At 49.3% G+C, this 14,424-nt stretch overlaps 1 protein-coding gene across 1 annotated transcript; it reads left to right on the top strand.

Moving 5' to 3' along the window:
* Positions 1-12,676: 12,676 nt before the first annotated feature.
* On the top strand, positions 12,677-13,750 carry LOC139838875 (protein MAIN-LIKE 1-like). Its single transcript, XM_071828893.1, has 3 exons — positions 12,677-12,853; positions 13,049-13,342; positions 13,421-13,750. Exons 1-3 carry the CDS (start codon positions 12,677-12,679, stop codon positions 13,748-13,750), a joined length of 801 nt encoding a protein of 266 aa, XP_071684994.1.
* The last annotated feature ends 674 nt before the right edge of the window (positions 13,751-14,424 follow it).

Here is a 14,424-nt window from a genome sequence, read left to right as displayed (position 1 = left end):
ACCCGGCCTGCTCCGGAACCTTCTTCGGCTGCAGCCGGCGGAGCTCCTTCGCCTTCGACTCCAAGGCGGCGGTGGAGCCGACCCGCTTCCTCCCCTTGGGCGCCGAAGTCGCCGTGGTGCTTGGCGGCCTCACACGCAGAGGCACGGCGGGGATTGGCCCCGTGCCGGACGTCGCCGGCTCCTCGTCCTCCTGCTGCTCCGGTGAAGGGGGCGGATTCTGCTCCCCCTGGCCGCCTAGATCAGGCGCCTGCGGCAGGTCGTCGTCGCCGGCCTGGTCGCCGGCTTGGTCAGCCGGATCGACGTGATCCGGCGTCCACCTCCTCGTCGCCAGGTCACCGTCGTCGGCGTTCTGGCGCTCAAAGAGCTAAAAAGATAGAAAACATGAGCAAACAACAAGCCGAAAGTCGGCAAAAGCAAAAGAAAGCCAGCCTCGCAGCCGCAAGCCGGAAGCCGGTGAAAACACAAAGCTTACCTGCTCGGTAGGTGGTCCCTGTCACGGGGCGCCAGCCCGTAGTTCCAGTCCTCCGGCATATTTGCCTTGGTGATGTTATTCACCCGGCTGGCCACCTGGGCCTTGGAGAGCAGTGCCTTGGACGTCCGGTTCGGATCGAACCGGCCGGACATGTGCCCGATTTTGTGGGTGCGCATCTGGAGAGGCAGCACCCGGCGCTCGGCGATGGTGCAGAGGAGGTCTTCGGCGGTCAGCCCACTCTCGACGGCTGCTGCCAGGAAATCCCAGAGCTGGTTCACCTCAGCGTCCGGATCCGTTGAGCGGGCATTGTAGCTCCAGTTGATCCGGCCGACTGGAGGAGCCGGGTTGAACTCCGGCAGGTTGATCCGGTCGACGAGCTGCCCCTCGTTGCGCACATAGAAGAACGACATCTGCCAGTTCTTCACCGAGTCAACGGTGGGGATTTTGGGGAAAGGCGTACCGGGCCGAGTGTAGATCGAGGCGGCGCCGCAGGCCCGCAGCTGGCCCTCGGTGGTTTGCGCCTTCAAGTAGAACAGCCGGCTCCAGAAGTCGATGTCTGGCCACAAGCCGGCGTAGGCCTCCATGAACGCCACGAAGCAGCTGAGGAGGACGCACGCGTTGGCCGGCAGGTGGTGCGGCTGCAGGCCGAAGTTGTCGAGGAAGTGCCGGAAGAAGGTGGAAGCCGGCAGGCCCAGCCAGCGGTCGAGGTGCGCGCCGAAGACGACGCGCTCGCCGGGCTCCGGCGTGGGCTCCTTCTCCTCGCCGGGCACCCGCGTGACCACCGACCGCGGGATCCGGCGGAGGCGCACCAATCGCTCGATGTCGTCCTCCTGCATGTATGAGCCCCTCCACGATCCGCTAGGGGAGGCCATTGTCGAGGCTGAGGAAGAAGATGACCAAGAAAGGCGAAACGGCGAGGAAGAGCCTTGCGACCGCGGCGGCGATAACGGCGGCTGAGGACGCGCCGTCAAAACGCGCGGCCCCGTGGCGCCGGATTGGTGGAGTGGCGGCGGCGGCCCGGCGGAAGAGCGTCGGGGCAGTTGCTCGCCGGAGTTCGCTAGGAGGTTGCTGGAGAAGAAGTACCAGCGTGCGACGGAGCGCTCGAGCGAAGAAAGGAGAGAGCTTGAGCGAGAGGACGAAGAACGCAAGGAAGAAGAAGGGCGCCTCGGTACCGCTACCTGGGGCATTTAGAGCCGCCTGGCGCGCCAGTTGCGTGGCCACGTGGCAATCGTGGGCCACGATCGGGATTTACTGCGCCGTAACTCCTCCCACGACCACGACGGTTACCAAAAACGGCCACACCACGTCGCCCACTACCGCACCAGATCCGGAGGAACATTGATGTGACCAGACGAACCGACCGCAGGGCCAGGCGTCAGACCGGTCAAGTCGGGTGCAGGACCCGAGGCGGCGGAGACTCCGGCGCGCCGCAAGCCGGAGCCGGACAATAAGTTCAACCCGGACCAAAAGTCACCAGCAAGACGGAGACGACGCCAAAACTTGCGAGAAAGCAAAAAATGCACAGGTGTAAAAAGTGGCCGGCTAGAAACAGCCGGCAGGAACGAGCCGGATGAGGGAGCAGCCGGCTGAACGGAAATTCTCAGTCGGCCCCTCCAAGTGCCGTCAAATATATTCGGGAAGCCAGGAAAACCTGCCTAGGTCCTTCTAAACGCAGGACCTTGCCAGCTTCGGGGGCTAATGTCGGGGGGAAAACCCCGGGTAGGGCAATGGATGCGGAGCAGCCGGCTGGCCACTGGCCGGCTCGCGGCAAAGGCCGGCTGAGGAGCAGCCGGCTGGCGCCGTGGCCGGCTGGTCCGGAAGCCGGCTGGCTCCAGGTCCTAGTCGGCCTGGCTACGGCCGCCAATGCTGTAGCTGGGCCGGCTTCTACAAGCCATATCCGACTGGGGGTTTGTACCTCAGACCGACTCGAGGCTGGCGAGCCTTGCACTGGAAGGAACCGGGTTGGTGATCCAGGTTCCCAAAGTCCACGCTGACTGCATCTTCCGTAAAGCGCGGGGCACTGTGGAGCAATAGTGCCACGCGCCGGACAGGCCCTCATGGTCTACGTCGAGCCGTACAGGCTACAGTGGCTGACGGCGACAGGGACTCCTCCTCTCCATACCGCTGACCGAGGCAGCCGGATGGGACAGGCCATGAGGCCTCAACGACTCCTGACGTCACCGCCTCGGGAAGGAGCGGAAGCCGGAGCCGGCCAAGCCGGCCAGTAAACTATAGGGTCTTATATGTAAAAGTGCCGGTGCCTATATAAGCCGCACTACCCCCTCTCGTGCAGGGGATCGATCATTCTCACTTCATTCCACCCTTAGCGCTGCCCTGTGAGAGAGACCATCGTCTCCCTTAGCCTCCCAGGAGCAGCCGAACACAGCTCTAGGAGCACCATTGTATCGTGTGATCATCTTATACACTCTAGCAGGAGTAGAGGTTTTACCTCCATCGGAGGGCCTCGAACCTGGGTACGTCGCCGTGTCGCTCGTCCCCATACCCGCATCCGAATACCGCCGTGAGATCCCTCAGGAACCACTTCGATTAGCCACCCTATGGCATATGCCGTGACAATACCACGACAGAGGGCGCTCGCCAGGTATGAGGAGGATGGTCTGCCTCCTGGGAACTTCCACGAGGCCGGCCGTCGGCTATGGTGGTACGGCCGGACTCTGCAGAGCGTCATGGACTACATCACGGCCGGCGATATCCCCCGCCTGCGCTACCCTCAGTTCGAGCCACGAGCGCCGCCCGACGACAGCGATGACAGCAGCGACGACGACGGCGGCAACTTAGAAGGCGACGACTACCAGTACAACGGCGGCGGCTATGAAGACTACGAGTATGCATATTATACGCCTAGGCAGGAGTATGACTAAATCACTCCAAATTTCATGTATCATCAGTGCTATCTCGAATCAATCGAATCATTCGAAAATGGACACAAAAACACATCACGGATAATATAATTCACGTGATCCATTCAACAAAGTTTGGTACAATAAATTATTACACATCATTTCTTCCCTTGTGTCCCTGCTTGCTTACGATTGGGCCGTATCCATGGAGCATCCTCATCATTTAACTTAATGCTTGGGTCGGTGTTCACTTTGAAGGGCGGAATTTCACCAAACATATTATAATCTTCTGACATGTCTATCTTGTCCTCCACTCCCACGATGTTTCTTTTCCCTGAAAGAACAATGTGGCGCTTTGGATCATCGCATGATGTACTGATCGTTTTCTTATCTTTCTGTTTCCTCGGTTTGCTACTCATGTCCTTGACATAGAAAACCTGAGCGACATCTTTCGCTAGGACGAATGGTTCGTCAAGGTAACCAAGATTGTTGAAATCCACCATTGTCATTCCGTATTGCTGGTCCACCTTTACCCCACCTCCTGTTAGCTTGAACCATTTGCACCGGAACAAAGGGACCTTAAAGGAGGGCCCATAGTCAAGTTCCCATATCTCCTCTATGTAACCATAATATGTGACCTTTTGCCCATTCTCGGTTGCTGCATCAAAGCGGACACCACTGTTTTGGTTGGTGCTCTTTTTATCTTGGGCGATCGTGTAAAATGTATTCCCATTTATCTCGTACCCTTGGAAAGTCGTTATAGTCGAAGATGGTGTCTTGGCCAACATGTACAGCTGATCTACAACAGCATTGTCACTCATTAAATGTTTTCTCAACCAACCGCCGAAAGTCTCCATGTGGGCCTTCCTAATCCAGGATTCAGGCTTCCCCGGGTTGTCCGAGCGTAAAATATTCTTGTGTTTCTCAAAGTACGGAGCCACCAAGCTGGAATTGGTCAGAACTGTGTGGTGTGCTTCAGTCAGAGAATGGCCGTCCATACATATCGTTGATTTCCTTCCGATCGTGCCTTTTCCACTTAGTCTCCCCTCGTGCCGCGATCGAGGAAGACCAATCGGCTTAAGGTCAGGAACAAAGTCAACACAAAACTCAATTACCTCCTCATTTCCATAGCCCTTGGTGATGCTTCCTTCTGGCCTAGCACGGTTACGAACATATTTCTTTAATACTCCCATGAACCTCTCGAAGGGGAACATATTGTGTAGAAATACAGGACCGAGAATGGAAATCTCTTCGACTAGGTGAACCAGGAGGTGCGTCATAATATTGAAGAAGGATGGCGGGAACACCAACTCGAAACTGACAAGACATTGGACCACATCGTTCTGTAACCGTGGTAGAACTTCTGGATTGATTACCTTCTGAGAGATTGCATTGAGGAATGCACATAGCTTCACAATGGCTACTCGAACATTTTCCGGTAGGAGCCCCCTCAAAGCAATCGGAAGCAATTGCGTCATAATCACGTGGCAGTCGTGAGACTTCAGGTTTTGGAACTTTTTCTCCGCCATGTTTATTATTCCCTTTATATTGGACGAGAATCCAGACGGGACCTTCATACTGCTCAGGCATTCAAAAAAGATGACCTTCTCTTCTTTGGTCAGAGCGTAGCTGGCACGACCTTGAAACCATTCCGGATGCCGGTTATCAGGGTCTTTCAAGCGTTGCTGGTCCTGCCGTGCTTCCTTTGTATCATTTGTCTTCCCATACACGCCCAAGAAGCTTAGGAGGTTCACGCAAATATTCTTCGTAACATGCATCACGTCGATTGCAGAGCGGACATCTAGGACTTTCCAATATTCTAGCTCCCAGAATATAGATTTCTTCTTCCACATGGGTGCGTGCCCGTCAGCTCCCTTCGGAATTGATTGTCCGCCAGGACCCTTTCCAAAGATGACTTTCAAATCCTTGACCATATCAAATACCTCAGCACCAGTGCGTTCCGCAGGCTTCGGCCGGTGATCTGCCTTGCCGTTGTAATGCTTGCCTCTCTTTTTTACTGGATGATTTTTCGGAAGAAATCGACGATGCCCAAGGTACACGTTCTTCTTACAATTTGGCAAATGTACACTGTCAGTCTCATGTAAGCAGTGCGTGCATGCATTGTATCCCTTATTTGATTGTCCTGAAAGGTTACTAAGAGCAGGCCAATCGTTGATGGTTACGAAAAGCAACGCTCGTAGGTCAAATTCCTCTTCTTTGTGCTCATCCCACACACGGACACCAGGTCTTCCCCACAACTATAAAAGTTCATCAACTAATGGCCTTAGGTACACATCGATGTCGTTGCCGGGTTGCTTCGGACCTTGGATGAGCACTGGCATCATAATGAACTTCCGCTTCATGCACAACCAAGGAGGAAGGTTGTAGATGCATAGAGTCACGGGCCAGGTGCTATGGCTGGAGCTCTGCTCGCCAAAAGGATTCATGCCATCTGTACTTAGACCAAATCTTATGTTCCTTGCGTCAGCTGCAAAATCTTTAAACTCTCTGTCGATCTTTCTCCATTGCGTTCCATCTGCGGGGTGTCTCAACTCCCCGTCCGACTTACGGTCCTCTTTGTGCCATCGCAACAACTTGGCATGCTCTTTGTTCCTGAACAGACGTTTCAACCGTGGTATTATAGGAGCATACCACATCACCTTGGCGGGAACCTTCTTCCTGGGTTTCTGGCCCTCAACATCGTCACCAGGGTCATCGCCTCTGATCTTATAACGCAATGCAGTGCATACCGGGCATTCATTCAAATTCTCGTATTCACCGCGGTAGAGGATGCAGTCGTCGATGCATGCATGTATCTTCAGAACCTCTAAACCTAGAGGGCAGACAACCTTCTTTGCTTCGTATGTACTGGAGGGCAACTCGTTATTCTTTGGAAACATATTCTTCAACATTTTCAGCAAGTTTTCAAATCCCGAGTCAGCTACACCTTCCTGTGCCTTCCATCTCAGCAAATCCAGTGTGGAGCCCAGCTTTTTCAGACCATTATCGCATCCTGGGTACAACGACTTTTTGTGATCCTCTAACATGCGATCCAAATTCTCCCTCTCCTTTTCAGTTTCGCAGCGGCTCCGTGCATCAGCAATGGTCCGACCAAGATCATCAGCGGGCTCATCACGTGCCTCTTCTTGATCACCTTCCCCTTCACCTTCCCCTTCACCTTCCCCTTCACCTTCAGCATCCTCCATGAAAGTATCACCGAAATGATCAAGATAGTTTTCATCGATGAAATCATCCCCTTCTTCATCTTCTTCCATTATAACTCCTCTTTCTCCATGCTTGGTCCAACAATTATAGCTTGGCATGAAACCGTGCCGAAGCAGGTGCAGGTGAACTTCTCTTGAGAAAGAGTAACCCTTCTGATTCTTACAGTCAACACATGGACAGATAACAAAACCCTTCTGCTTGTTCGCATTAGCCACTACGAGGAAATTTTTCAAACCCGTAGTGAACTCGCCGGAGAGTCGGTTACCGTACATCCATTGCCGATTCATCTGCATTATTATAATATAAAATATATAATTAACCATATCATGCATTTGTTAAACTAAATAGAAATTAAACAATTAATGAACTACACACATGCATATTTTATCAATGACACATATGAAAGGTTCAAGTTGCTAACCGCGATCGAGGAGGAAAAAATAAATGAGGAAGCTCGATCAAGTGTGGCTCCGACACTTCATATCATGTTGGTTTCATGCTCTTGGGGCATTTCATCAAACACCTTGTGTGCATAAGAGGAGCCAAAAGCAAACCAACACCCCCCTTGTGAAGTTTGTGAAGAGAAGTGGCACCAAATGGCTAAGTGCTGTGGGCTGGTCGGTATATATAGGGGAGGGGCTTTAGTCGCGGTTGGCCAGGCCAACCGCGACTAAAGGCCTTTGGGCCAGGCCTGAGGACATTTAGTCGCGGTTGGCCTGGCCAACCGCGACTAAAGGCCCTCCCGTCCACCAGCTGGCCACCGAGCGCGCTGGGCCCAGGCCTTTGGTCGCGGTTCGCCAGGCCAACCGCGACTAAAGACCCCATTGGTCGCGGTTCTTACATTTTCGCGACTAATGGGGCTGGACGGAAGGCCTTTTTTCTACCAGTGCCACGTGGTGCAACCAGGGGGCTCGTGGTGGAGGACCTTTGGTCCCGGTTCGTAATACGAACCGGGATTAAAGTGTCTCTACCGCGGCAGAGGTTTAGGGTGGAGCAGTGTTTCTCTGTGGCCATTTCTCTGCCGCGGCAGAGTTATTCTGCAGTGCATACATCATTCAAGAAACCACAAACATCATTATGAATACATAGACATTGTCATGAAATATAGTACACGTAATCCATGTTGTTTACAATATAAAGTCGTTCCTCTTTACCATATCTATTTTATATTCCTAATGTCATATACGAACTCCCGGTGGTATGCTCCAGTTGGGGCTGTGAATGCCCTAACTAAGAATCCCACAAATTTCTCTTGAATTGCTCGTATGCGATGCTCCGTTAGGAGAGAGTCCCGCACGCGTTCCATCTAAATTAAAAAAAAGAGATCAATATATATGAATGGAACTCAATACAATTGATGGTAATAAAAGAAGATTGTGAAATATTGTTCACGTACATGAAGGGCATGTATATTATTGTTCGGCTCCTGGTAACAGGCCATCTCGCCAATGAACTCGCAGACGAAGTATCCACATAAATTATTTCCGGATTCCTGCTTCCAACACTTTACGAAAAAATAGTTCGATCAAACTAATAATCGAGCATGATAATAGGTAATGAAACAAAAAGTCAAAGAGATTTACGGGCATAGCTATAGTACTACTTACAGTATGATCTTTAAATGTAAGCTCCGGTTTCCATTCACCCCTAGCAGTCTTGATGAACCGTTTCCAAGCCCTGCCCGGCAAGGAAAAAATGAGTAAATGAATTATTAATTAGTTGATATCAGCAAATGAGAACAGAAGATGCTGATACAATATTGATTGAAACTACCTCTGGAGCATGGCACCTAGGTTCTCCCATTGCCCATGGTCTTTACGTTTCGAGTCCATGACAAGTACTACTCCTTTGTTAAGCTGAATGATTAGGAGAATATAGTGGAAGCTGCACACGCATAACTCATAGGATTAATTAGACTTCACATCGAGTAAGCGAAATCGAATGTATGTAAGACAGTTATAACACTCACTCGAAGTTGTAAGGAAAGAATATTTCCGATATGTTTGCTTGCTTCTGTAAAAACCTTAGCAAGTTGTCCTATGTGTCCTTGGGGTATTCTCGTACTGTAACTTCATGAACGGTGTTTGGGTCAATGAACCCAATGTCATAGAGTCCGCCTCTTCTGCATGCGAGCATCTTCATTCTGCATAATATATAGAGTATAAAAAGAATATAGTGAGGATAATTGTTAGTGCAAATGAATGAGCTGAGCTACAGACTTAATTACATAAATATATCACTTACAGGCAGTAGCAACTGATGAGAGATTTGTCGAGGGCGTCTTGATTGAAAAGCTGAAATAGTTCTTCAAATTCAATGTTTATCTCATCCTTCCCCCGGAAGTAATCCTCATCTTTAATTCCCACTGTGAGGTAGATATCCCCGTTATGAGAGGCTTTCATGTACCAGTCATGCATTTTTTGCATTTGAGTTTGTAGAAGCGGGAGCTTCTCATTCTTGACGAGAGGCAGCCCGTATTTGTATCTGTATGTGGGTTCAGCCGTGGGGATGTAGTCATCGTACTGAACGGATGTTCCAAGATCTCTAGCCGACCGTTTGAGCAATTCTACAGTCTCCGGATCATCATAGGGGTACACGACCAAGGGGGCAAGCGATTTATTTTTCTGTTGTCCGAGCTGTGAAATTGTTCTCCCTGTTAAGGGTCTATCTCCATACTCAGCTTTCTTTGCTCTAGAGGACTGTCCAAGAGAGCGGTTGATGTGCGCAGATTGCCGTGGGAGTTGGAAATCTCTGTGGTGTAACTTTTCTTCAGTTCCGCGGCAACGGCGCTAGAAAATTTTGATGGTGCTCCGGTGATGGCGCCAGACAATCTTGTTGGCAGTTGTGGAAGCAGTTGGGAAACCCCAAGAGGAAGGTGTGATGAGCACAGCAGCAAGTTTTCCCTCAGTACGAAACCAAGGTTTAATCGACCAGTAGGAGAAAGGCGTGACTTCTGAAGGTGTTGCTAGCTGACTAGTGGCAGGGCACACTACCGGCGTCAGCAACAACGTGGAACCTGCACACAACACAACCAAATTACTTTGCCCCAACTTGCAGTGAGGTTGTCAATCTCACTGGTTTGCTGAACACAAAGGATTAGATGTATCGAGTGGAAAAAAATGTTTGCAGAAAGTAAACAAAACATGATTGCAGTAGAATTTATCAGTAAAGGAAATAGGACCGGGGTCCACAGTTCACTAGAGGTGTCTCTCCATAAAGATAGATAGCATGTTGGGTGAACAAATTACAGCTGGGCCATTGACAGAATAATGAACATACATGACAAGATGATTACTATGAGATTTGATTGGGCATTACAACATGATACATAGACTGTAATCCAACTGCGTATATGACTAAAAATCCACCTTCCTGTTAGCGTCCGCACCCCTTCCAGTATTAAGTTGCAAGCAACAGATAATTGCATTAAGTATTTTGTGTAATGTAAACAATAGAATTACCCTCGGATAAAACATTGTTGTTTTTTCCCTAGTAGCAACATCACATCTACAATCTTAGAAGTTATAAAGTCACTCTCCCAGAAAACTAGAGGCATGAACCTACTATCGAGCATAAATACCTCCTCTTGGAGTCACAAGTGTCCACTTGGCCAAAGTTTCTACTAGTAACGGAGAGCATGCAAGATCACAAATAACATATGACATGAATATATAATCAACCTCAACATAGTATACAATATTCATCGGATCCCAGCAAACACAACATGTAGGATTACATAAGCACTACAAGAAAACACCCTCCACAGCATCACAATTATGCGTATCTAAATGTTCATATAGGCGTTGCTAGGGACTTTACCAACGGATAAAAATGCGTTGCGTTTTAGGGTGTTGCAAAGTACAATGCAACGCATATACACGCGTTGGTAACCACTGGGTTTAGCGTTGCAAGATTGCTACATAACACAAGTAACTGTTGTATGCGTTGGTAGAGGCAAGGATTGACAATTCTGTTTGCAATTGCATTTTTACTGAATTATTTGATCGCTCTTGAAGATGATAGTTTTTTTACTCCGAGAGAGAACATAGTTCATCCGAGACATTTCACATCACAAATAAAACATAAAATACAAATACATTGCATGCCAAATAAATCAATATTTATTATTGCCATCACCATGCCGTCTCTTACAAGTAGACAGTTTACAATCTTACACAAGAAGATATTCTTCTTTCTAATATTTTTCTAACACGTTCAGAGCTAATATGAAATGTAGAAAGTCTTGCTGACGGATGAGATCTTGTATGGGCCTGCAAATACAAATTTTTATTTCAATATAAAGTTACAAAAACAGTGTGCATGGTAAATTGTACTAAATACTTGCTTAAAATTTTGTTGGTATACTAACCTTGGCGACACACCAAAGTAAAAAATCACCCACAAAATTTGTGCTATCCCTTTGCATTTAAAATGGCTCATCACACTCACAAGTCATACTGATAGAAATGCATGAAGAAATCTGGATACAAAATAACCACGATAAGATACGAGTCAAACTGTCAAACATAAGATAGAAATCCTTTAATAAACTAGATCTACCATATAACAGAGAGCCTACAGATTTTGGGGTCTTCACGGAAAATATAACCTTTTTCGGTGCATTATTTGTCGGTAAAGCTTTATCTGTGGAAGGCCCCAAGCAATTCAGAGCTAATATTTGCCCCTTCGCCCAATTCCTGTAAAAAAGGAGTTCTAGGAATCCACACATGCTATTAAAACAAGGAATTTTAGAACAACTTCCAAATATTATATGGAGATTCTCTGAACCAACATAATTGGCTATATGAATGCTATCGCCTAAATCCTGCAGTGTATCAAAGTGTCAGTATATGTCTGCATCACAACCTTAAAAGGATACTATTTTATCTTACCTTAATCTTTGGGCGATTTGCAAAAAAATAACCCAAAAGTGAAAGAAAAGCACAGACTAACCCTCCGGCGAAACTATTTCACCAATCTAACCCTTTTGTGTGGCGCCCCTCCCACGGGCGCCACACGTGCCCATGTGGCTCCCCTCCTGCCGGCGCCACTATCCCAGCCAACGTGGCCCCCTCGCCGCTGAGCTGGTGTGCCCATCCGACGTGGCAGCATGTGTGGCGCCCCTCCCAATGGCGCCACACATGCACTTGTAATCCCCCAAAACATACTGTGAGACAAATCCTCTGGGACTTAGCCGTTTTGCGAGGGTCGATTTGTGGCGCCGATGCCACGGGCGCCACACTAGCCTGTGTGGCGCCGATGCCACGGGCGCCACACATCCACTTAAGTGTGGCGCCCGCGCCCGCGCCCAGCCCGACCCTCTCTTTCTTCTTTCTCTTCTCTCTGCTTCTCCTCCCCAACCGCCGCCGCCGCCCGCCTCCCCTTCGGGCCCCCCACCAAATCGATCAAGGAATCGTCAGATCTATCCGGCCAAGTCCTTCCTCCTCCATTCCTCAAGGTATTCCCCTTCGATTCCCTCTGATTCGTCCACTATTGTTGGTGGATTTGGTAGATTTGGGTATGAACCCTAGACATGGAAATTCATGTAGGTGGATTTAGATATGAACCATTGATATGTTAGTGCATTTGGCTCTGAACCTAGCAAGATTTGGATATGTTGGTGGATTTGGATATGAACCCTAGATTTGGTGGAACCCTAGATATGAAATTTTACATGTATGTGTTGAAATGGCTATGTATGTGTTGAAATGGCTATGTATGTGTTGAAATGGCTATGAACCCTAGATTTGGCTATGTAGATATAAAATGGCTATGTAAGTGTTGAATGTGTATGTGTAGGAACCCTAGATATGTTAGTGGATTTGGATATGAACCCTAGATTTGGATATGTTGGTGGATTTGGATATGAACCCTAGATTTGGCTATGTAGATATAAAATGGCTATGTATGTGTTCAAATTCTATGTATGTATGTCTTGAAATGTCTACTATTTGTGATGGAATAACTCATATTTGAACCAAATATTTGTTGGAACCCTAGATATGAATGTATGTGTGTATGTATGGAACTCTCATGTATTTGGATATGAACTCTCATGTATGTGTTGCTCATTTTTGTTAGTGGAATGACTCATAATATGGTTGTGTAAACATGTAGGATGGTGTGGCTTCTGGATGAAGAGTACGACAGGATGCACCGGGCTGTTCATATGACGGAGAGGGGAACGGATCTTCACCCTTTGAAGATTCGTTACCATGGCACAGCTGATATACCGTATGACGAGAGGTACACGGAGTTCATCCGGCCTACCGGTCTTATGCCGTTCATATCCCTTGTAAGCCGTGGGGGGCCACACATGAACCCCTCGGCACTCACCGCCCTTGTCGACCGGTGGAGGCCGGAGACTCACACCTTCCACTTGAGGGCCGGCGAGATGGCCCCTACTCTCCAGGATGTTTCCATGATCCTTGCACTACCTATTCAGGGCGAGCCACTGTGTATGAACACAGCTTCTGATGGGTGGCGCCAGCAGATGGAGGCGCTTATTGGGAGGGCTCCTCCGCTGCCAACAGAACCAAAGAAGAGAGTTCCCGCCGGTGCGTCTTTCGAATGGATCAGGACTAACTTTGGAGAATGCCCGGAAGAGGCCGACGAGGACACTCGGAGGACGTACGCCCGCGTGTACTTATGGTACATGATTTCGAGGACTCTCTTTCCTGACAGTGGGGGGAAGCTGGCCCATTGGTGTTGGCTGAAGGCGCTTACGGTGTTGGATGACCGGTGGAGTTGGGGAACAGCGGCACTTGCCTACCTCTACCGGCAGGTGATGATTTGTTCTATGTACTATTTTCCTATAGTAGTGTGCTAGACAAAGTAGTAACCAAATATCTTATGTACGCAGTTGGACGAAGCTTGTCGCAGGACTGGGAGCAGGACTGGGAGCGGCGGTATTGGTGGATGCATGCTCCTACTTTCCGTATGGAGCTGGGACCGCCTATCAGTTGGGCGTCCCAGGGTACTCACCGAGACGCCATGGCCTCATCACCCTCACTTTCCTGATCGGGAGCCCACTTGGGCATACCTTTGGGACAATGTCTCGGAGATGACGAGCGATCCAATGGTCATGTACAGGCAGTACACTGCGGAGTTGGACACTCTTACCGCTGAGCAGGTAACCGATCACTGCGGAGTTGCAATCCTAGTTTTGATTGATTCTACTGGCATGTTCTAAATATTTGTATGCTGCAGGTGGAATGAGAGCCATATGGTAGCTACTACCGTATTGGCGCGGGGATGGCTGACCTCAACCACAAGTGCACGGAGGAGGCGCGGTTCTGGCGTATGCGCTGCCCACTCATATGCATGTGGCTTGTTGAACACCACCAGCCGCAAAGAGTGATGAGACAGTTTGGGCTGTATCAGGAGTGCCCACCACTGTGGCAAGACACGGACAAGGCGCTTCATAGGTAAACTTCTGGAATCATGCGATGGAAGATTCTTGATAGAAGAGGTACAAACTAACTTGTTGATTCTTGCAGGCTTGATAGGCAGCGGCAGAGGAAGATCACAAATTGGCCAGTCCATCATAGCGGCCACATCGCAGCGTTCCAACACTGTTTGGAAGCGGCACGGAATGCTGGCCCTGAGCAGATTGTGCCTCACGACTTGGCCGCTTTCAACAACTACCTCCAGTGGTTCCATGAGAACACGCGTATCGAGTTAGTTAAGCACGCGTGTCCTGAGGAGATCTTGGACGACCCCATCCAGTTCGATGAGGTTGGGCAAAGCCAGCACGACACATTTGCTCGCAGAGGGAGATCGACTTCTATTGCTTCCGAGCTGAACTTCGTGGTAATGGATTCTCTCACTAAATAGTACATCATCTAGATTGCCATGTGCTCGCTT

Source organism: Lolium perenne, chromosome 4 (genome assembly GCF_019359855.2).
Source record: "Lolium perenne isolate Kyuss_39 chromosome 4, Kyuss_2.0, whole genome shotgun sequence".
Lineage (NCBI taxonomy): Eukaryota > Viridiplantae > Streptophyta > Magnoliopsida > Poales > Poaceae > Lolium > Lolium perenne.
The sequence above is the reverse complement of the archived record's forward strand: the minus strand, read 5'-3'. Positions and strand labels throughout refer to the sequence as shown.